This window comes from Dermacentor albipictus, chromosome 10 (assembly GCF_038994185.2).
Source record: "Dermacentor albipictus isolate Rhodes 1998 colony chromosome 10, USDA_Dalb.pri_finalv2, whole genome shotgun sequence".
Classification (NCBI taxonomy): Eukaryota; Metazoa; Arthropoda; class Arachnida; order Ixodida; family Ixodidae; genus Dermacentor; species Dermacentor albipictus.
The window spans coordinates 8,722,697-8,745,670 of NC_091830.1; the positions used below are offsets into that span (position 1 = coordinate 8,722,697).

The 22,974-nt window shown below is 45.8% G+C and overlaps 1 protein-coding gene across 1 annotated transcript; it reads right to left on the reverse strand.

Annotated features, from left to right (window-relative positions):
- Positions 1–2,783: 2,783 nt before the first annotated feature.
- LOC139050819 (gustatory receptor for sugar taste 64d-like) lies at positions 2,784–8,508 on the reverse strand. Its single transcript, XM_070527592.1, has 4 exons — positions 8,260–8,508; positions 7,764–7,832; positions 4,720–4,809; positions 2,784–2,933 (listed from the first exon to the last, which is right to left on the reverse strand). The coding sequence occupies exons 1-4, from the start codon at positions 8,506–8,508 to the stop codon at positions 2,835–2,837; spliced, it is 507 nt and encodes a 168-aa protein (XP_070383693.1). The 3' UTR covers positions 2,784–2,834.
- Positions 8,509–22,974: the final 14,466 nt, after the last annotated feature.

A 22,974-nucleotide genomic window follows, 5' to 3' on the forward strand; every position in this document is an offset into this window, starting at 1 on the left:
TCTGCTACCCACGTTTTCGTGCGTAACTGTGCCGTGCTGAAGCCTTTGCAGCCACACAACTCCGGGCCATATTGTGTTCTAGAGCGTCGTCCGACGACGTTTGTTGTGAATGTCAACGGCCGGTCAGACACAATTGCCCTGGAACGTCTCAAACCCGCTTACATCGAAGCACCCGCGCCATCAGCTCCGTCAATATGCGACGCCACCGTGCTGCATCCTTCGCCGCCGCCTGAGCACGTGACACCCAAGGCCAACACCAAGACACGCCGCGTCACGTGGACTTTCCATCGTTCGTCGAACTTTCCTCCTCTCTAGGGGGGGGGGGGTAGGGCTCTGTAGCGGCAGCAGCATCGGGGTCGCACGAGAGATGACGTAGACGCTCGCGTCTACACGAGGCACGAGCGGCTGGCACGCTCCGGCACGGGCTAGCGTTCCGAAGAAGATTATTAAAAAGAATGCTACGTAGTGTCGGTTCTTCCTCTCCTGCGGGAACCCGAGACTTTAACGGTCAACGTGGTCGCTCGTCGCCACAGGACAATGCCCTCCGCTTCTAAAAAGCTTACAGTACCGTATCATGCGACATCTGTTCACAACGGTAATTTAAAACGGACTCTAGAGACCGGAATTACACAGAGTTAAAATTAATACATTGACGTTCTAATAACGGTGCCGCAAAATGTGCACAACACGGCTTTCAAATTTGAGAAAATGACGTAATGTTGAGGAAGAAACGTCACGCTCGCTTTCGCGATCTAGAACCAGATCTCGTTGACAACGTGCATACCCATGAAAAATACTAGCCAAAAGTAGTTGGCCACTGACACCTGGAAACAATCTACAGGTGCTTTGCAATCGAAAATAAATAAGATGCGTCTAGATCAGTTGCATTTTATTTTTCCTGATCCTATAATAGCGTCGGTTCAAGTTCAGGAACTGTTGCATCCTTCACCATAAGAAGAATGCCATAAGATGGTTCGGAATCAGACAAGCAAATCTGCCTCTCGAACAAAATTCGAAAATTTGACGCCACTCGCGAAATCGTAAATAGAGCCCAAGTCCTTAAGCTTTACGAAAAAAAACGTGTGAGAGTTTGAAGATATGCATAACCAGACAGCGTATGGCACGTTTAGTCGCATAAATTAACAATCTTCATCACGAGTTTCCATGCGTTCACACGGGCTGTGCACAATTGCGGAATACAGCGTAAGTACCAGCAAATACATAGTTGAATTAGTTACTCAACCCTTATCACGTATTTCAGAGCAAAAAGAAACCTTTTTGCAGTTATATGACAAAATGCAGTTATATGGCAAAATACGCCATTTTAACCCGTAATTTTCAACTTTAACAGCTGCTATCTGATTTTTCTCGAATTATATTTATGGCCCTGGAGTAACGATGTACTTTGGGAATTCACTTTTGTTTTATTAAACTTTTGTCTTATTGGGGGGAGGGGGGGGGCACGCCTGACACATATCGCCAACGTATCGACAAGTGGACTCGCCTTTTTCAAGGAGGCATGTCGCGTTGAAGAAAGACAAGTCCACTTGGCGAAACGTTGGCTCCTGGTTTTACCTTATTCTTGTTTTGCTCATCGTCTCGTATTTCCATCTTCCGCCTTCCCCGTGTTTTCCCTGATGCATGTGGGTGACTTAAAAGACCGAGAAGGACAGGCTACAGTTTTTTTTTTTTCAGTTTCAGGCTGTTGAGTCTAAGTGCGCCGCGGGCTCACAGCTTCGTGGGCGCTGTGTTCTCGCCGCTTAGTTCGCATTGAAGCGACAAGGCAGCACGAAGGCCAATTCGCTCGCTGCTGCAGCCGCACTTCCTCACTCCAGCCTTTTGACAGCGAGTTTCCGTGGTCATCGAGTGAGGTGTGTTCACGTTTTTTTGTGCGTGCGTGCATGCTTGTTAATTGAGTTAGTAAGCTAATGCTTAGAAGTTTGTACGCTTGATAAAACTACTATCCTTACTTCGTATAGCTGCCTACTAATTTGCTATCGTAATCTATGCTTCACCTTTCGGGCTACATTTTATTGAAAAGTGTTTTTATTACGTTTTTGCAGATAAAGTTGACTCATTTTGATAAATCTAAGTGTGCAAACGAAGCGTATGAAAAGGCCTTTTCGAATACCTGCAATTTTCGGTTGGTTTGCATTTTGGGATTTGGCTCACTATTAAATAAACACTCCTCGCTTCTGTGCCCTTTTCAATATCGTAGGTATCTGTAGCTGGGTGGTGCGTCGGGCACGTCTGCGTGCGCGAGACCTAGCACTACTGGCGTTTTCGCTTTTCATCCCCATCAGTTGGACTGACTATTGCAGTAAACAGAACATGCGTCATCTGAGACTTCATCATCATTATCATCATCATGGCCAGCAGCAGCCATTGTCACTTGTTTTCGGCTTTCCATCTACGGAGAACATTACCCGCAGAGATACACCACTATGAAGCTTTGGCTGCTAATCAAGCCTGTACATCTAAAAAAACCAGGGATTGGATCTTCACTGGCAGCTTTCAGCAATGAGTTATCGTTCCCTTGCGATTTATTAATGCATTGGTTATATTCGTATTGTATACTTTGAACCCAATTAAGGAATTAATACGATCGCGAAAAACGCGCAAGCAGACGAAGGGGGTGAAGAATTTTATTGCCGTTTTATGCACTTGCAAGGAAAACAAACCATGGACAACTTCGTACGTGTGATAGAATAGTATGATCGATGCTTTCGACGGGTGAGTTGAAGCAACTTGTTCATGCTTCAAATTCCAATGCACGCTTGAATTGTTAGAGGCGTTAAGACGCTAAGCTATGCATGATAAGTGCGAGCGTCTGCTTATGAGGTTGTATTCGTTCCGCTCCTGTTCGTCCCAGAGGTTAAGCCATCAGAGGTCTGCACTAAGATCACCGTGTACGCGATCACAGAACCAGCCATCTGCGAAAGGGAGGAGAAAGACAGTTTGTTACTTGAGGTAGATGAAAATAATACAAACTTAGCTCATATATAAGCACTGAAAACACCGCTCTTATTTACGCGCGAGTGAAGTTTTGCCTCCGATATAGAGTGAAAAAATACAAAACCGTGCTGCTTTCTTGCGATTATTCCCCGCTGAAACATGAAGGCTGTCGGCAAAGGATTGTTCAGCTGTGTGTGCAGTCAGTGCGTTTGTGTTTGTGCAGTGCTCATGCGGGTAGTCATACGGGTAATTACTCGTGGCGCAAACTATCAATGATGGCCCGAATGTGCATAATTTATTTTACATCATGCGCAAGCTTGAAAAAGAAATGAAACGCCGACTGAGTCTGGAACCTTCTACCAGCCTACGTAACAACGAAACCAACTGCATACTAGTGGAAGCGACGAATCGAAACAGACTGCGTAATGTTTGCGGACAACGTATTAGAAAGCTTATTTTCAATGGAAATTCGTTCCTGATGACTACATAGCAAGGGCCGGCTCTTTATAAGCAAGAAGTTTCAATTTTAACCAAAATTTGCCCTTGCAGACCATATGTGATGTGGACTATTGTTGAGAAAATCAGGTATTCCTGATTGTTTATGTAGAAGATGCCAGCCTCGAATGAGCGCAGATTTACTATAAAACAGTTTTGAGCATGTTAGTTGTACCATGAAGCGGAGTTGTCGTTTTCGGACAGCATCGACTATGCGGCGGCGGATTACGCCACTCCAGCTGTGCTTTCAACGTTACGGCTCTGAAGCTAATGTCACGTACTTCCACAGTACTAGTCCTTAATCCCGACCCCCACTTGGCGCGCAGCTCCGCGTGTGACACACTGTGGTGTGTTCGTGAAGAGTGGAGGAAAGGCGCCCAAGGTTTCAACCTATCAGCAAAGGCAGGAGAGCAGTTAGCGAAAGGCAGCGAAGCTCCCAATAACTGATCATCATCACCAGCTGATTTAAATCAGCTACAAACTTCGACCAGAGATCTCAAATTACACCTCTTAGGCATCATCCGAATCGACCATGTATAGCCATTTTTTTAGGTTTCAATCACTTCAATCCTTAGCTTCTTATGACTGCGGTATATACTCGTTGTGAGCCACTCTGGCGCACTTAGAGACAAAATATTTTGCTTTTCTACGCGTCATACACAATGCAAGTGTTCGAAACCTGCGCTTCATTATGTGGGCAGTTCATATAAAGATTGAAACTGATGCTCTGAAATATTTATTTCAGAAAGTTTTTCATCGGCACATTTATTTATTCCTGCAACCTGCCCAGTAAGTGAAACACACGCGTCCAACCGTTTCTACCAAGCCTAGATAACATGAGGCTATCCAACTTCTTCCACCATCCTAAATGTAGCCTTCAATGTGTTAGCTGCACTTTGTTGTATGGCTTTTTACACGTCAAAGCAAGGTTATTTTTCTTACCGTTATCCGAAGCGTCGCAATTATCCGCTTACTTGTTCTACCGTCCAGATGTCGTGATTTCATACTTCTTTATGCACCTCAAGGTGAAAAAAGAGGCTGTTTTGATACATAGAAAGGTGTAGTGAGGACATGGGAGGCTCTTTTTAAGTAGCCGTCAGCAGCTGGCCTCACTCATGCTATCTAGACTTGGCAGAAACGATGGAATTTCACTTACTGGCGTCCATAAAGAAAAGGATAAATGTTCAGATGAATAACTTTCCGAAATGAAGATTTCGCAGCATCAGTTTCAGTCTTTATTTACCAACCCTCCTACAAACATAGACATACCGCAACAAGAAGTCTCCTGCCAACGCAGAAGAAGCTGGCCCCCGTGAGTCTCATTGATGGTGGGTCGATGCTGTCATGCAGATACTGGATCTGCAATATTCGTATGTTTGACGAGGAAGTCGACAGCCTTTATTATGCTAGTTCCTGGGATCCGAACTTATGGCAAAAAGCTGGGCTAGTTGGAATGTTAATATTTGATTCCTTTCCAGCGCTTGAGAAGAAATGGGATGTTTTTGGATAAGGAAAGGCAACAGCACAGGACAGACTCTGCGTCCTAGCTCCCTGTCCTGTTGTCTTTGATTATTTCTGGTTCCCGTCAATCGCTGGAAATACATCAACTGTATTTTAATCTGTTTTTACTGCTGGGCTACCACAGAGCGTCACTGAACAGCCAAAGCTGCAAGATTACCGAAAAATTTCGAAGTTAAAAGGCCGTTGTTCGAGTGCATAATGACGACCTGATGTAGGGCAATACGATAGCCTTTTTAGTAGCCAAACGAGTAAAATACAATAAGAATTTTGCTAAATGAATATCCGGGCTCCAGTAAGCGCTTTTCTTCATTGTGCTAAATACAAACATTGATCGTGCTTGTCAAGAGCTGTCTCGTTAAAGAGGGGTCGTGTGCTGGTGCGGGGAAAGCTTCAGAAGGTGTGCACTGCACTATAGCGATCTAATGACGCAAGTCGCTCTGAATGTACTCATCTTGTGCACGTACAATACAATAAAATTACTTTTGAGTCCCTCGACAAGCCTGCCTTGCTACCTTTTATATGTACTTTTTTCGCGTTTTCCGTTATCCACACATACATTCCAGAATGTCACTGTCACATATAATAGAGTATTTCAAGCATGGGCGCTATAACGTGAACCTATTCCAAACATTTATATTCCAATTCTGCAATCGGCCCTCCGCGATTGGTCAAAAATGTTTTATGACCACCCTCACTTCACCTCTCTGCCACGCGGAGTCACGAAAACCGCGACAGCTCCCGATCTACTTACTGTTTATGCGTACACATTCTTTCTGCGTGATTCGACTCAACAAAAGAAAACTAATTATATCTGGGGCCGTATACCGTAAAACTATTCCAAAATGTTTTTATTCCAATCTCTTGACGTCAAATTTGCATAACCGCCGACTCAAGCATCGGGCGGTCACCCGCAGGGTTGTCTAAAGAGACCAATCGAACACCCTCCTCGTTCACAGGAGGTGACTTATGTTTGCTTGAAAAACGAATAATGTTGCCTGCACTGTGCGGCTTGTGATATCTAATTGGCTCACAAGAGGCGAGGAGCATGCTAAAGTGGAGATGGATTCGATGGGGCCGAGCCACTGCACTGAATATCAATAACCGTATAAAGAGGGTGGTACCGGCGTCTGCGACTGGTCCGCTTTCTCTTCCTTAGCTTGCGGTGGCTCGTCGACAATCGCGGCGGCATGCAGCGGAAGCTTAAGAATGACGCTAAAATGGATCCTCAGCAAAGAAGAGTTGGCAAAACGAGGCCGTAAACATGCCAAAAGTTCTCGAAAACGTTACATGGTCACTCAAAAAGTTTTATTACACGCAAAGAAACCCGTGCTCTACGGCAGGGGCGAGTAGGCAGTGCCGGAGCGATCGGCGGCAGCCATCTTCTATTACTTTCGGAATGGGGCAGCCTGCGGCTATTCAGAAGAAACTTCAGTTTTGTTCGGCATATTAATGCATCTTTAACGCTACGCGTCACTTTGATGCGGTAAGTTTTTGCGGGTTTGTGATGTGGTGTGAGAGGCAGGTGAAGTGAGTGCAGCCCGAAAACTTTTGACCAATAGCCGAGGGCTAATGGCAAAAAGGCGTCGAATCACAAATAACTATTTTTGTCTTGCTCGGTCAAGTTATGCATAATCAGTGTGTACACGTCATATAAGATGGGGAGCTATCGCGGTTTTCGTGACATCGCGTGACAGACAGGTGAAGTGGGGGTGTCTGGTATGAAGAACTTTATTTAGGTTCTGAGGGATCAGTCTAAGACAGATGTTCCAAAAAAAGTTTTTGACCAATCGCGGTGGGCTTATTGCAGAATTGGAAAAGAAAAGTTTGGAATAGTTTTACGTTATAGCGCCCCTGGTTAGGTTTCGGGCTGCAGCCACTTCACCTGTCTGTCAGGCGACGTCACAATACTGAGGAAACTCCCCGCGTCACAGTGACGTGTACGCGTTAAAGACGAATTAACGTGCCGAACAAAACTGATTTTTTTTTCTGAATAGCCGGAGACTACCTTGTTCCGAAATGAATAGAAGATGGCTGCCGCAGATCGCTCAGGCACTGGCTACTCGTACTTGCCTGAAAGCATGGGTTTGTTTGAATATAATGAAATTTCTTGCGTGACACTATAACGTTATCAAGCCCTTTCGGCACATGTACGACATCGCTCTGCCAACACTTTCTTGCTGAGGATCAGTCTTAGCGGCATTTTGAACCTTACGTTGCATGCCGCCGCGATTTTCGACCAGCCCGCGCAAGCAAAGTAAAAGAAAGCGGACCAATCGCATACGCCGGCACCAAACCTCTTCATGCTGTTATCTATATTCAGTGCGCTGGCTCGGCCCTGTCGAAACCCTATCCACTTGAGCGTGCTCCACGCCTGTTGTCAGCCAATTAGGTAAGAAAAACCGCTCAGTGTAGGCAATCGTATTCCTTTTGAAAACAAACAAAAGCCACCACCTATAAACGAGGAGACCGTCTAATTGGACTGTTCAGGCAACGCTGCGGGTAACCGCCAGTTGCTTGCATCGGTGGTTGCGTAAATTTGACGTCAGGAAATCGCAACAAAAACAGATTCGAATAGTTAGAGGACCTCGTCTCAGCGTCATTTACTGATTTCATCATGTCCGTAGAGAGCTATAAAACAATATTCTATAGTAAGAACTGTTCGAATTGGTAAATGTCGGTACCTATGCAGTTCCAAGGGACTGCATACGCAAAGTAGCAGTCAAACATAGCCCGAGGCTCGCAAGTTGACTACATCTCATTGCAGTTTTGTAATGATTTCATAAAGTTATTACCTGAGACACATGGGCATCTGCCACATAAATATTTCTTGCAGTCTTAGTCATGCGCTTGATGTCTTGAGCCTGAAAGTTCCAACGCGGGATCATGTGGGTCTGCTACACATATTGAACAGCATGGCACACAGGAAATAACAATGAAAATTGTCTCCCTTATGCCCCTAATGGCAAAGAAGTATCCCCCTCTTTTTATACGAATTGATAAACGACCGCATCATCTGTGAGATATGCTAACACATCTCGTCCGAATTCCAGAATTCCTTGTAGGCGAGCGAAGCAGCCTAATAAACCCATTCGTGCATAACAGAGAATGTTTTCCCGTTCTATCTGCTTCTGATTTGCGCTACGTGTAATTTATACACGTAATTTATACATATACACTATGTGTGTTGTAATTTATACACTTTTGCAAATTTACTCAGTTACTTATTTACTCAATGTTGGGTAACGTTACAATTTACTCAATGTTCAGTGGCAATATTGAACGGCTTACCTCACTGCACAAGTCATCACTGATAATGGCCAAGTCGAGAAGCCTGAATGAGCAGCTGACTCCATAAGCCAGTCCAAGCCACAGGTCCAAAGTGTTATCATGTCCGGAAAACAGACAATACAACGTCGTGCAAATCACCCAAAGAGAAGACAGCGAAAACGCCAGAATCGCCGGCGCCCAGACGGCGTTAACGTGCTTCTTCAGCTTTCGAATTTTGTATAAATTCCGGCGTACCGCCTCGATGGACATGACCTGCTCGTCGGAAGCGGCGAGATGTGCGCTATTCTGGCATTTTAGCAAAGCCAAACCCTGAAACTCTGTGTAAGAAACCAGTATTTCGGAAGCAATGCTCAAAAAAATGTACATGCTCGTCTCGTAAAAGAAGAACACCAACTGGGACAATATTCGGGGAACTATCAGCACGTAAGTCCAATTATACTGGACGCTTTCCAAAAATATCTCTATGGCTCTGGTGACAGAACCAGCAAATGAAATCACGAATGAGGTGGCAATCATTAGTTTTATGAATATTCGTGACCATGATTTTCTAAGCAGATGTTTTAGAGCTTGGTAGGAAACGCCAGCAGACCTCTCAAACAGTGCCGCCTGGCGAAAAAACTCGAGAAGCCTGAAGGAACCGAAGACCATGCAAGAGAAATTAATCGCACTTTCCAAAATAACGCACATACGGACGGTGACCAGCACGTTAGCGGTAAACGTAGTTTTGAAATCCAGCTGGCGAAATCTTTCATATACTGTTGTCACTTCGAAAAATAACATCAAAGTAATCCAGGTTGCCGAATAAAGAGTGTAGATGTTTCGCCAAGCCACTCTACCCTCGTGGAGCTGTTTTTCTTCAAAGTTAGAAATGAAAAAACAACCGACCGTTCTCGACAGTTTTGAGTAACGTGAAAAATGCTTTAACATGGCGCAACTTGCAGTGATAGTTTCTGTTTCTGCCAACTTTCTCGATGACTTGAAGTAAAGCCAGTTGTTAGACACGGTCTTCTGTCCACCTGAAAGATACAATTCCCAATACGAATCTCTCGAATCATCAGCAGCAGCTGCTGCGGCAGCAAGCGATCAGAGGACTTAACCGGAAAAAAATATGGCAAGGCTGCTTTCGCACTTTAACGAGTTGGAAATGTGTCAAAGCTGAAGACTATGGAAAGGAATTGTGCTATGTACTAAATACACTCACCTTTTCAGGATGGTCACATGGTAAACGTGAAAGCAGCTTCTCCACAAACAATGAACATAAGAAAATCGTGTGCACGAAAACGCACGATAAGCAACGGTAAATATGTCCGAACTGATAAGATGCCTAACTTCCCCACCATGACGGAGAACATCTCTTTAAAAGGGATAGCCAGAGTGCACATAGATAATACACCAAAACATATCTACTGATAAAGCATGCATGCAACAAGCACGTTGTCCGCCTCATTTTTTAACAATTTATTTGCACTTGTTATCAGCCGGAAGCGCTTAGAAACTTGCAGCACCGGGCTTGATGAATACACCTCAGATGGACGCGTGAAATTCTTGCGCAGTTACCCACAATATCGATAATATTGGTCTCTAAATAGACCAATGTTAGGGGGTGCCGATTTTAGAAAGCCATAACAATTCCCTTAACACTGAGCGCTAGTTCATCACCGGGAATAAGCTCTGCGGTTACTTACGGTGTGCTAACGCCATGTTCACGTTCCCGTCAGCTGGTTTCTGATGTGCTTGTCGAACAAAGGCAGGCACATTGTGAACACTCGTATCACACATCAGCAACGAAGAACATTTGTTTATGTGTTAACGCTTTATTTAACACTCCGCGCCGCGCAAGTCCAGACGTGGAAATGACTTCCACAATCAATGGTCAGAGGACCCACGAAGCCAAAGGAACCCACATCAATACCCCCAAAAATTAACATATGTCGACCACGCTCGCAGACGAAGTGCCCAAAACAATGGCAAGATGCTGACCTTCCATGGCCATTACTCGAAGGCATGTTCGTTGCTTGCATGTTCATGTCTGATCAATGAAGCTTCTGTACCTGTCAAATTCTTCGGTTGTTCATGGTAATAAAAACGATATGACCATGGCTTCAGAAAGCAAAAAAAAATAATGAAACAGAACTTTTGCGGACGTCTCATAGAAAAATAGCGCAACCGAAAATTACGGAAAGAAAACAGCACCCGTTAAGCAAAGGGCCCTGTAGGTCAATACCTCATTTCCTGAAAGGGGAAAAAAAAACTGTCGCGTGCTTCAACATCGTGTGGGAAGCTAGGAGTTCTCGTGGCTTTCCTTCGCATGACATCGGGGTTCTTGCCACAGCTTACCACGTGTATCCATACCTGGTGTAACATTAGCTTCAGCGTGTTCAGGTAATGGCCAAAACACTGTCGCAATACGCAAACGCGTTTATGAGGATCGGAACAACACTCAGCGTTTCTCTCCATAGCAGATGACGTGTACTTGCCAAAGCAAAAGGCGCTGCTGTTCTGCTGCACTGACAGGGAACGATCATTATCAGTAGTTGGAGGTCATGGGGAAAGCAAGAAAATTAAGAAGCATGCTCTAATGTTAAGCTAGTTGGTTTGGGTAATAGCGCCGCTTCATTGGACACGAGTGACAAGGAACCTAATTTTCCAGCGGAATCTGACCAGGACTTCCTTAAGCAATCAGTACAGACTCAAGATGCCTGGTTGGTCTCCTTGTTGTGTTTGTGTGTTCAACACAGTGTACTCGCGTCCAATGTCGCTTTGATGTTATTCGTACGGCTGCGAAACCGAAAATTAAGCTGCTGTTGGAAGCTCGCACAGTGAAGTGTACCATGTACATTCTGTGCTCATGCCTTTCTGCATCAGGTGCAACAATGTGAAGGTTATCTAGCAATCTATATTTTTAAAAGTAAATAGTTGTATAACCCTTGTTACGTTTTTCGTAGCTTGAAAAAATGGCTTACTAATTGGCTGAGAAATGGCACTTACTTGAGGTCAGCTGAAACACAAAAACCTCTCCTTCGCCAAGGCTCGATCCTTAGTCCACAGTGTTGAAGACGGGAATTTTATCGGGATGCCAATCCGGCAGCTTGTCAAGCGTAGCACGAATCGGCTCTGAGATCTTAGGCGAGGAGCGCTGTTAGGCACCAGGGATCTCTCAAGAGAAGGCGTGAGCTTACGAGGCGAGGAATGCTTGCCTGATGTCACCGCCATGCTACACGTCAGACAACAAAGCGCTGAAGGCGCACATCATCATATATCATTGCTACGATTTCGGTGATGACCTTCGGAAATTCAGAGATTAAGAAACCGTCAAGAATTGCGAGAAGATACTCGCTATATCGTATGGGCTGCTGACGTTGGCGAAGATTTGGGTGATTTCTTTCCTTCTTGTGACCACTAGGCTTGTTTTTGTCTCCCATAAATTGCCACTTCAGTAAGAATGGAAAGCTTTGGATCAGGAGAGAAAACCACCATGCATTCCGATGGCGTAAGCAAGTCACTTTGGTCCCAGTAAGACTTGTAAACAGAATATGGGGGCTTTCATTCGCAGGCTGCTTGAGCTGCTAATCTAGAGCTTCCTACATTTAAGGAGCGCGTCCTTCATCTCTCATGGCCTCCGAGATGGAACGGCGATGGGGCCGCGCAACCTGCGCCACATTCACGGGTTAGGCTTCCCCTGTGTATCCATTACAGTAACGTATTCCCCTCTCCTGCCTTTTGTCTGGCATCACACAGCAGTTATGGTCGCACCAGCCATTCCCTCACGCTTCTTAGCCTTTACCTTCCTCCATTTGACCTCACCCCCCCCCCCCCCCCCGCAGATAACGGTAAATCTTACAACCAATATCTCATTTCCTGAAAGGAAAAAAAAAACTGTCGCGTGCTCCAACATCGTGTGGGAAGCTAGGAGTTCTCGTGGTTTTCCTTCGCATGACATCGGGGTTCTTGCCACAGCTTGCCACGTGTATCCATACATGGTGTAACATTAGCTTCAGCGTGTTCAGGTAATGGCCAAAACACTGTCGCAATACGCAAACGCGTTTATGAGGATCGGAACAACACTCAGCGTTTCTCTCCATAGCAGATGACGTGTACTTGCCAAAGCAAAAGGCGCTGCTGTTCTGCTGCACTGCTCGACCCCCCTCTTTCTCGAACGCTCAGTGTGCGGCACTTCACTGCTGCAACATTTGTACGTGCAACATTTGTAGCGTTGTCTTCGTTGCCTTCTCTTGTCCTCGTGTTTTTAAAGCGACAGATTTACTGGCCAACTTGCAATATCACCGTGGCCGTGCTCCAAGGAGGCACATGACGTCAAATCGCGTTCCTTGTCATTGCGTTGGCCTCCGCTCGCTTCGCCAGCTGCGTCGCATGCCTGATAACATGTCGGAGGATTGAAAAGGAGCTCCGCATGCTTTTCGGTTTACGGAACGCGGGCCAATCCTTTCAGCGTTTCATCGATTCCGTCACCCGAGGTTTGCCTTTCGTTTTTGCATACATTGACGACCTTCTCGTCGCAAGCTCTTCGGCCGAAGAACATCTTCACCACTTGCGGTTGTTGTTTTCACGCCTTGCAGGTAAAGGAATGGTCATCAACGCCGCCAAGAGTGAATTCGGTCAACCCGAACTCGAGTTCCTCGGTCATATCGTCGACGCTAACGGCATTCGACCTCTGCCGTCCAAGATTCGCGTCATCGAAAATGTTCCCCGACCGACCACTCTCACCAAGCTTCGCCAATTTCTCGGATTCGTCAATTTCTACCGCCGATTCATTCCCGAGTGTGCACGACTTATGGCTCCGCTAGACGCTCTCCTGGTAAAAAAGCGCAAACAAGTGCTTCAGTGGACTGAAGAGGCCACCGACGCTTTTACAAGAGTCAAGTCTGCCCTCGCCGACGCCACGTTGCTTAGACACCCAAAGCCAGACGCACCCACTGCCATCATGACCGACGCTTCAAACACCGCCGTTGGCGCCGTTCTGCAGCAATTCATCGACAATGCGTGGCATGCACTCGATTTTTTCTCCAAGAAACTGAAGCCTGCGCAGTCCCGCTACAGCGTGTTCGGCCGTGAATTACTCGCTGTTTACCTGGCTATCAAGCATTTTCGTCATTTCCTAGAAGGCCATGCATTCACTGTCTTGACTGACCACAAGCCCCTTGTGCACGCAACGAATCGCTCGGCGTCCTGTTACTCGCCTCGCGAGATTCGACACCTTTCCTACATCTCCGAGTTTACAACAACGTTCCGCCACATCAAGGGCACCGACAACGTTCCAGCCGACGTTCTGAGTCGTGTCAATGTCGTTTCCACGCTTACATCGGAACCTTTCATCATTGAGGCCGACTTACTCGCCAGTCAACAGCGTGACGACACTGAACTTCGTACACTCCGGAATTCGTCAACGTCCCTGAAATTGGAAGACGTCGTTGTGAGCCCAAAGGGTACGTCCGTCGTCTGCGACACTTCTAACGACACACCGAGACCATACATTCCGGCATCCCTTCGCAGATGTCTAATCGAAACCATCCACAACCTGTCGCACCCTGGCATATGCGCGACACAGAAGCTTCTTTCCAGTCGTTTCGTTTGGCCTCGACTAAACGCGCAAGTTCGCGATTGGGTTCGCTGCTGTTTTTCGTGTCAACGTTCGAAGATCCACCGTCACCCCATTCCACCTGCCAAGTCTTTTCTTCCACCGGATGCTCGTTTTGACACGGTACACCTGGACCTCGTCGGCCCTCTCCCACCTTCGAAAGGTTACCGCTACATACTGGCATGCATCGACCGTTATACACGGTGGCCAGAAGCTACACCTATATCTGACATCTCAGCGCCCACTGTTGCAGCAGCTTTCGTGTCTACGTGGATCGCAAGGTTCGGCTGCCCAGCCACAATAATCACAGATCGCGGTCGGCAGTTTGACTCAGCACTCTTCAACGAGCTACTCAAACTACTCGGAACTACACGTTTTCGCACAACTGCTTACCACCCGCAGTCCAATGGACTAGTTGAACGTTTTCACCGGCAACTCAAGGCCTGCCTTATGGCACATGAATCGCCGGAGAAGTGGGTCCTACATTTGCCTCTCGTTTTACTTGGCATCAGAGCCGCACTCAAGAGTGACCTAGGTTGCTCCTGTGCTGAGCTAGTTTACGGCACTCACCTACGCCTTCCGTGCGATTTCTTTGTCGCCACCCCCAAAACGCCTATGCCATCAGCTTCCGAATACGTTGCTGAACTTTCTTCAGTCAGATACGCCCCGTGCCTACACGTTCACAAGAAGCAAGGTCCCCGTACGTTTCTCCCACACTCACCTCTGCTACCCACGTTTTCGTGCGTAACTGTGCCGTGCTGAAGCCTTTGCAGCCACACGACTCCGGGCCATATTGTGTTCTAGAGCGTCGTCCGACGACGTTTGTTGTGAATGTCAACGGCCGGTCAGACACAATTGCCCTGGAACGTCTCAAACCCGCTTACATCGAAGCACCCGCGCCATCAGCTCCGTCAATATGCGACGCCACCGTGCTGCATCCTTCGCCGCCGCCTGAGCATGTGACACCCAAGGCCAACACCAAGACACGCCGCGTCACGTGGACTTTCCATCGTTCGTCGAACTTTCCTCCTCTCTAGGGGGGGGGGGGGAGGGCTCTGTAGCGGCAGCAGCATCGGGGTCGCACGAGAGATGACGTAGACGCTCGCGTCTACACGAGGCACGAGCGGCTGGCACGCTCCGGCACGGGCTAGCGTTCCGAAGAAGATTATTAAAAAGAATGCTACGTAGTGTCGGTTCTTCCTCTCCTGCGGGAACCCGAGACTTTAACGGTCAACGTGGTCGCTCTTCGCCACAGGACAATGCCCTCCGCTTCTAAAAAGCTTACAGTACCGTATCATGCGACATCTGTTCACAACGGTAATTTAAAACGGACTCTAGAGACCGGAATTACACAGAGTTAAAATTAATACATTGACGTTCTAATAACGGTGCCGCAAAATGTGCACAACACGGCTTTCAAATTTGAGAAAATGACGTAATGTTGAGGAAGAAACGTCACGCTCGCTTTCGCGATCTAGAACCAGATCTCGTTGACAACGTGCATACCCATGAAAAATACTAGCCAAAAGTAGTTGGCCACTGACACCTGGAAACAATCTACAGGTGCTTTGCAATCGAAAATAAATAAGATGCGTCTAGATCAGTTGCATTTTATTTTTCCTGATCCTATAATAGCGTCGGTTCAAGTTCAGGAACTGTTGCATCCTTCACCATAAGAAGAATGCCATAAGATGGTTCGGAATCAGACAAGCAAATCTGCCTCTCGAACAAAATTCGAAAATTTGACGCCACTCGCGAAATCGTAAATAGAGCCCAAGTCCTTAAGCTTTACGAAAAAAAAAACGTGTGAGAGTTTGAAGATATGCATAACCAGACAGCGTATGGCACGTTTAGTCGCATAAATTAACAATCTTCATCACGAGTTTCCATGCGTTCACACGGGCTGTGCACAATTGCGGAATACAGCGTAAGTACCAGCAAATACATAGTTGAATTAGTTACTCAACCCTTATCACGTATTTCAGAGCAAAAAGAAACCTTTTTGCAGTTATATGACAAAATGCAGTTATATGGCAAAATACGCCATTTTAACCCGTAATTTTCAACTTTAACAGCTGCTATCTGATTTTTCTCGAATTATATTTATGGCCCTGGAGTAACGATGTACTTTGGGAATTCACTTTTGTTTTATTAAACTTTTGTCTTATTGGGGGGAGGGGGGGGGCACGCCTGACACATATCGCCAACGTATCGACAAGTGGACTCGCCTTTTTCAAGGAGGCATGTCGCGTTGAAGAAAGACAAGTCCACTTGGCGAAACGTTGGCTCCTGGTTTTACCTTATTCTTGTTTTGCTCATCGTCTCGTATTTCCATCTTCCGCCTTCCCCGTGTTTTCCCTGATGCATGTGGGTGACTTAAAAGACCGAGAAGGACAGGCTACAGTTTTTTTTTTCAGTTTCAGGCTGTTGAGTCTAAGTGCGCCGCGGGCTCACAGCTTCGTGGGCGCTGTGTTCTCGCCGCTTAGTTCGCATTGAAGCGACAAGGCAGCACGAAGGCCAATTCGCTCGCTGCTGCAGCCGCACTTCCTCACTCCAGCCTTTTGACAGCGAGTTTCCGTGGTCATCGAGTGAGGTGTGTTCACGTATTTGTGCGTGCGTGCATGCTTGTTAATTGAGTTAGTAAGCTAATGCTTAGAAGTTTGTACGCTTGATAAAACTACTATCCTTACTTCGTATAGCTGCCTACTAATTTGCTATCGTAATCTATGCTTCACCTTTCGGGCTACATTTTATTGAAAAGTGTTTTTATTACGTTTTTGCAGATAAAGTTGACTCATTTTGATAAATCTAAGTGTGCAAACGAAGCGTATGAAGAGGCATTTTCAAATACCTGCAATTTTCGGTTGGTTTGCATTTTGGGATTTGGCTCACTATTAAATAAACACTCCTCGCTTCTGTGCCCTTTTCAATATCGTAGGTATCTGTAGCTGGGTGGTGCGTCGGGCACGTCTGCGGCCGCGAGACCCAGCACTACTGGCGTTTTCGCATTTCATCCCCATCAGTTGGACTAACTATTGCAATGAACAGAACATGCGTCATCTGAGCCTTCATCATCATTATCATCATCATGGCCAGCAGCAGCCATTGTCGCTTGTTTTCGGCTTCCCATCTACGGAGAACATAACCCGCAGAGATACACCACTATGAAGCTTTGGCTGCTAATCAAGCCTGTACATCCAAATAACCAGGGATTGGATCTTCACTGGTAGCTTTCAGCAATGAGTTATCGTTCCCTTCCGATATATTAATGCATCGGCTATATTCGTATTGTATACTTTGAACCCCGTGAAGGAATTAATACGATCGCGAAAAACGCGCAAGTAGAGGAAGAGGGTGAGGTATTTTATTGCCGTTTTATGCACTTGCAAGGAAAACAAACCATGGACAACTTCGTACGTGTGATAGAATAGTATGAACGGCGCTTTCGACGGGTCAGTTGAAGCAACTTGTTCGTGCTTCGAATTCCAAAGCACGCTTGAATTGTTAGAGGCGTTAAGACGCTAAGCTATGCATGATAAGTGCGAGCGTCTGCTTATGAGGTTGCATTCGTTCCGCTCCTGTTCGTCCCAGAGGTTAAGCCATCAGAGGTCTGCACTAAAATCACCGTGTACGTTATCACAGAACCAGCCATCTGCGAAAGGGAAGAGAAAGACACAGTTTGTTACTTGAGGTAGGTGAAAATAATATAAACTCAGCTCACTTATTAGCACTGAAAACACCTTTCTCCATTTACGTGCAAGTGAAGTTTTTACCTCCGATATAAAGTGAAAAAATACAAAACCGTGGTGCTTTCTTGCGATTATTCCCTGCTCAAATCTGAAGGCTGTCGGCAAAGGGTTGTTCAGCTGTGTGTGCAGTTAGTGCGTTTCTATTTGTGCAATGCTCATGCAGGTAGTCTTACGGGTAATTACTCGAGGCGCAAACTATCTATGATGGCCGAATGTGCATAATTTGTTTTAGATCATGCGCAAGCTTGAAAAAGAAGTGAAACGCCGACTTAGTCTGGAACCTTCTACCAGGGTACGTAACAACGAAACCAACTGCATACTAGTGAAAGCGACGAATCGAAACAGACTGCGTAATGTTTGCGGACAACGTATTAGAAAGCTTAGCTACAATGGAAATTCGTTCCTGATGACTACATAGCCAGGGCCGGCTCTTTAAGTAAGAAGTTTCAATTTTAACCAAAATTTGCCCTTGCAGACCACATGTGATGTGGACTATAGTTGAGAAAATCAGGTAGTCCTGATTGTTCATATAGAAGATGCCAGCCTTGAATGAGCGCAGATTTACTATGAAACAGTTTTGAGCACGCTAGTTGAACCATAAAGCGGAGCTGTCGTTTTCGGACAGCATCGACTATGCGGCGGCGGATTATGCCACTCCAGCGGTGCTTTCAACGTTATGGCTCTAAAGCTCATGTCACGTACTACCACAGTACTAGTCCTTAGGCCCGATCGCCACTTAGCGCTTAGCTCCGCGTGTGACACACTGTGTTGTGTTGGAGAAGAGTGGAGTGGAGAAAAGGCGCCCAAGGTAACCTATCAGCAAAGGCAGGAGAGTAGTTAGCGAAAAGCAGCGAAGCTCCCAACAACTGATTTCATCATCAGCTGATTTAAATCAGCTACAAACTTCGACCAGAGATCTCAAATTAAACCTCTTAGGCATCATTCGACTCAACCGTGTATAGCCATTTTTAAAAAATTTCAATCACTTCAATCTTGAGCTTGTTATGACTGTGGTATATACTCGTTCTGAGCCACTCTAGCACTCTTAGAGACAAAATATTTTGCTTTTGTACGCGTCATACACAATGCATGTGTTCGAAACCTGTGCTTTATTATGTGGGCTGTTCCTATAAAGATTGCTGGTGTAGCTGGTGGATTGGTGTAGCTGGTGGATTGCTGGTGTCCTATGTAGCTTGCTGGTGCGTCGGGCACGTCTGCGTGCGCGAGACCTAGCACTACTGGCGTTTTCGCTTTTCATCCCCATCAGTTGGACTAACTATTGCAATGAACAGAACATGCGTCATCTGAGCCTTCATCATCATCCAGCAGCAGCCATTGTCACTTATTTTCGGCTTCCCATCTACGGAGAACATTACCCGCAGAGATACACCACTATGAAGCTTTGGCTGATAATCAAGCCTGTACATCCAAATAACCAGGGATTGGTTCTTCACTGGTAGCTTTCAGCAGTGAGTTATCGTTCCCTTGCGATTTATTAATGCATCGGTTATATTCGTATTGTATACTTTGAACCCCATGAAGGAATTAATAAGATCGCGGAAAATGCGCAAGCAGAGGAAGAGGGTGAAGAATTTTATTGCAGTTTTATGCACTTGCAAGGAAAACAAACCATGGACAACTTCGTACGTGTGATAGAATAGTATGGTGGGCGCTTTCGACGGGTCAGTTGAAGCAACTTGTTCGTGCTTCGAATTCCAATGCACGCTTGAATTGTTAGAGGCGTTAAGACGCTAAGCTATGCACGATAAGTGCGAGGGTCTGCTCATGAGGTTGCATTCGTTCCGCTCCTGTTCGTCCCAGAGGTTAAGCCATCAGAGGTCTGCACTAAAATCACCGTGTACGTGATCACAGAACCAGCCATCTGCGAAAGGGAAGAGAAAGACACAGTTTGTTACTTGAGGTAGATGAAAATAATACAAACATAGCTCATTTATTAGCACTGAAAACATCGCTCTCCATTTACGAGCAAGTGAGGTTTTTACCCCCGATATAGAGTGAAAAAATACAAAACCGTGCAGCTTTCTTGCGATTATTCCCTGCTCAAATCTGAAGGCTGTCGGCAAAGTGTTGTTCAGCTGTGTGTGCAGTCAGTGCGTTTCTGCTTGTGCAATGCTCATGCGGGTAGTCTTACGGGTAATTACTCGTGGCGCAAACAATCTGTGATGGCCGAATGTGCATAACTTATTTTAGATCATGCGCAAGCTTGAAAAAAAAATGAAACGCCGACTGGGTCTGGAACCTTCTACCAGGCTACGTAACCACGAAACCAACTGCATACTCGCGAAAGCGACGAATCGAAACAGACTACATAATGTTTGCGGACAACGTATTAGAAAGCTTATTTTCAATGGAAATTCGTTCCAGATGACTCCATAGCAAGGGCCGGCTCTTTAAGTAAGAAGTTTCAATTTTAACCAAAATTTGCCCTAGCAGACCACAGGCGATGTGGACTATAGTTGAGAAAATCAGGTTGTCCTGATTGTTTAAATAGAAGTTGCCAGCCTCGAATGAGCGCAGATTTACTATAAAACAGTTTTGAGCACGCTAGTTGAACCATAAAGCGGAGTTGTCGTTTTCGGACAGCATCGACTATGCGGCGGCGGATTATGCCACTCCAGCGGTGCTTTCAATGTTACGGCTCTCAAGCTCATGTCACGTACTTCCACGGTACTAGACCTTAGGCCCGACCACCACTTCGCGCGTAGCCCCGCGTGTGACACACTGTGGTGTGTTGGAGAAGAGTGGAGCGGAGAAAAGGCACCCAAGGTAACCTATCAGCAAAGGCAGGACAGTAGCTAGCGAAAGGCAGCGAAGCTCCCAACAACTGATTTCATCATCAGCTGATTTAAATCAGCTACGAACTTCGATAAGAGGACTCAAATTACACCTCTTTGGCATCATCCAAATCCACCGTGTATAGCCATTTTTTTAAAGTTTCAATCACTTCAATCCTTAGCTTGTTATGACTGTGGTATATACTCGTTGTGAGCCACTCTGGCACTCTTAGAGGCAAAATAGTTTGCTTTTCTACGCGTCATACACAATGCAAGTGTTTGAAACCTGCGCTTTATTATGTGGGCTGTTCATATAAAGATTGATACTGATGCTCTGAAATATTTATTTCAGGAAGTTTTTCATCGGCTCATTTATTTATTCCTGCACGCTCCCCAGTAGGTGAAACACGCGCGTCCAACCGTTTCTAACAAGCCTAGATAACATGAGGCGATCCATCTTGTTCCACCATCCTAAAAATAGCCTTCAATGTGTTAGCTGCACTTTGTGGTATGGCTTTTTACATGTCAAAGCAAGGTTATTTTTTTTTACCATTATCCAAAGCGTCACAATTATCCGCTTACTTGTTCTACCGTCTAGATGTCGTGATTTCATACTTCTTTATGCACCTCAAGGTGAAAAAAGAGGCTGTTTTGATACATAGCAAGGTGTCGTGAGGACATGGGAGGCTCTTTTTAAGTAGCTGTCACCAGCTGGCTTCACTCATGCTATATAGACTTGGCAGAAACGATGGAATTTCACTCACTGGCGACCATAAAAAAAAGATAAATGTTGGGATGAATAACTTTCCGAAATGAAGATTTCGCAGCATCAGTTTCAGTCTTTATTTACCAACCCTCCTACAAACATAGACATACCGCAACAAGAAGTCTCTTGCCAACGCAGAAGAAGCTGGCCCCAGTGAGTCTCATTGATGGTGGGTCGATGCTGTCATGCAGATACTGGATCTGTGCAAGATTACTAGTGTTAACATTTTCAATATTCGTATGTTTGACGAGGAAGTCGACAGCCTTTGTTATGTTAGTTCCTGTGATCCGGACTTATGGCCAAAAGCTGGGCTAGTTGGAATTTTAATATTTGATTTCTTTCCAGCGCTTGAGAGTTTTCCTCTCAAGCGCTGGCGATGTTATTGGATAAGAAAAGACAACAGGAAAGGACAGGCTCTGCGTCCTAGCTCCCTCTCCTGTTTTCTTTGATTATTTCTGGTTTCCATCAATCGCTGGAAATACATCAACTGTATTTTAATCTGTTTTGACTGCTGGGCTACCACAGAGCATCACTGAGCAGCCAAAGCTGCTAGATTACCTAGAAATTTCGAAGTTTGAAGGCCGTTGTTCGAGTGCATAATGACGATCTGATGTAGAGCAATACGATAGCCATTTTACTAACCAAACGAGTAAAATACAATAAAAATTTTACGGAATGAATATACGGGCTCCAGTAAGGGCTTTTCTTCATTGTGCTAAATACAAACATTGATCTTGCTTGTCAAGAGCTGTCTCGTTAAAGAGTGGTCGTGTGCTGGTGCAGGAAAAGCTTCAGAAGGAGTGCACTGCACTATAGTGATCTAATGACGCATGTCGTTCTTAATGGGCTCGTCTTGTGCACGTACAATAGATTAAAATTACTTTTGAGTCCCTCGACAAGCCTGCCTTGCTACCTTTCATACGTACTTTCTTCACGTTTTGCGTTATCCACACATACATTCCAGAATGTCACTGTCCCATATAATAGAGTATTTCAAGCATGGGCGCTATAACGTAAACTTATTCCAAACTTTTCTATTCCAATTCTGCAATCGGCCCTCCGCGATTGGTCAAAAATGTTTTATGACGACCCTCACTTCACCTCTCTGCCACGCGGAGTCACGAAAACCGCGACAGCTCCCGATCTACTTACTGTTTATGCGTACACATTGTTTATGCGTGATTCGACTCAACAAAAGGAAACTAATTATATCTGGGGCCGTATACCGTAAAACTATTCCAAAATGTTTTTATTCCAATCTCTTGACGTCAAATTTGCATACCCGCCGACTCAAGCATCGGGCGGTCACCCGCAGGGTTGTCTGAAGAGACCAATCGAACGCCCTCCTCGTTCCCAGGAGGTGACTTCTGTTTGCTTGAAAAACGAATAATGTTGCCTGCACTGTGCGGCTTGTCATATCTAATTGGCTCACAAGAGGCGAGGAGCATGCTAAACTGGAGAGGGATTCTATGGGGCCGAGCCACTGCACTGAATATCAATAACCGTATAAAGAGGGTGGTACCGGCGTCTGCGACTGGTCCGCTTTCTCTTCCTTAGCTTGCGGTGGCTCGTCGACAATCGCGGCGGCATGCAACGGAAGCTTAAGAATGACGCTAAAACGGATCCTCAGCAAAGAAGAGTTGGCAAAACGAGGCCGTAAACATGCCAAAAGTTCTCGAAAACGTTACATGGTCACTCAAAAAGTTTTATTACACGCAAATAAACCCGTGCTCTACGGCAGGGGCGAGTAGGCAGTGCCGGAGCGATCGGCGGCAGCCATCTTCTATTACTTTCAGAATGGGGCAGCCT

Bases quoted from the DNA above. Each gene is read 5' to 3' on its own strand.
- LOC139050819 (XM_070527592.1), bottom strand. From the start codon at position 8,508: ATGTCCATCGAGGCGGTACGCCGGAATTTATACAAAATTCGAAAGCTG. The intron at 7,833-8,259 runs GTAAGCCGTTCA...TGGAACTTTCAG, and splicing joins GTGATGACTTGTGCAGTGAG to GCTCAAGACATCAAGCGCAT. The intron at 4,810-7,763 runs GTAATAACTTTA...CGAATATTGCAG, and splicing joins CAGATGCCCATGTGTCTCAG to ATCCAGTATCTGCATGACAG.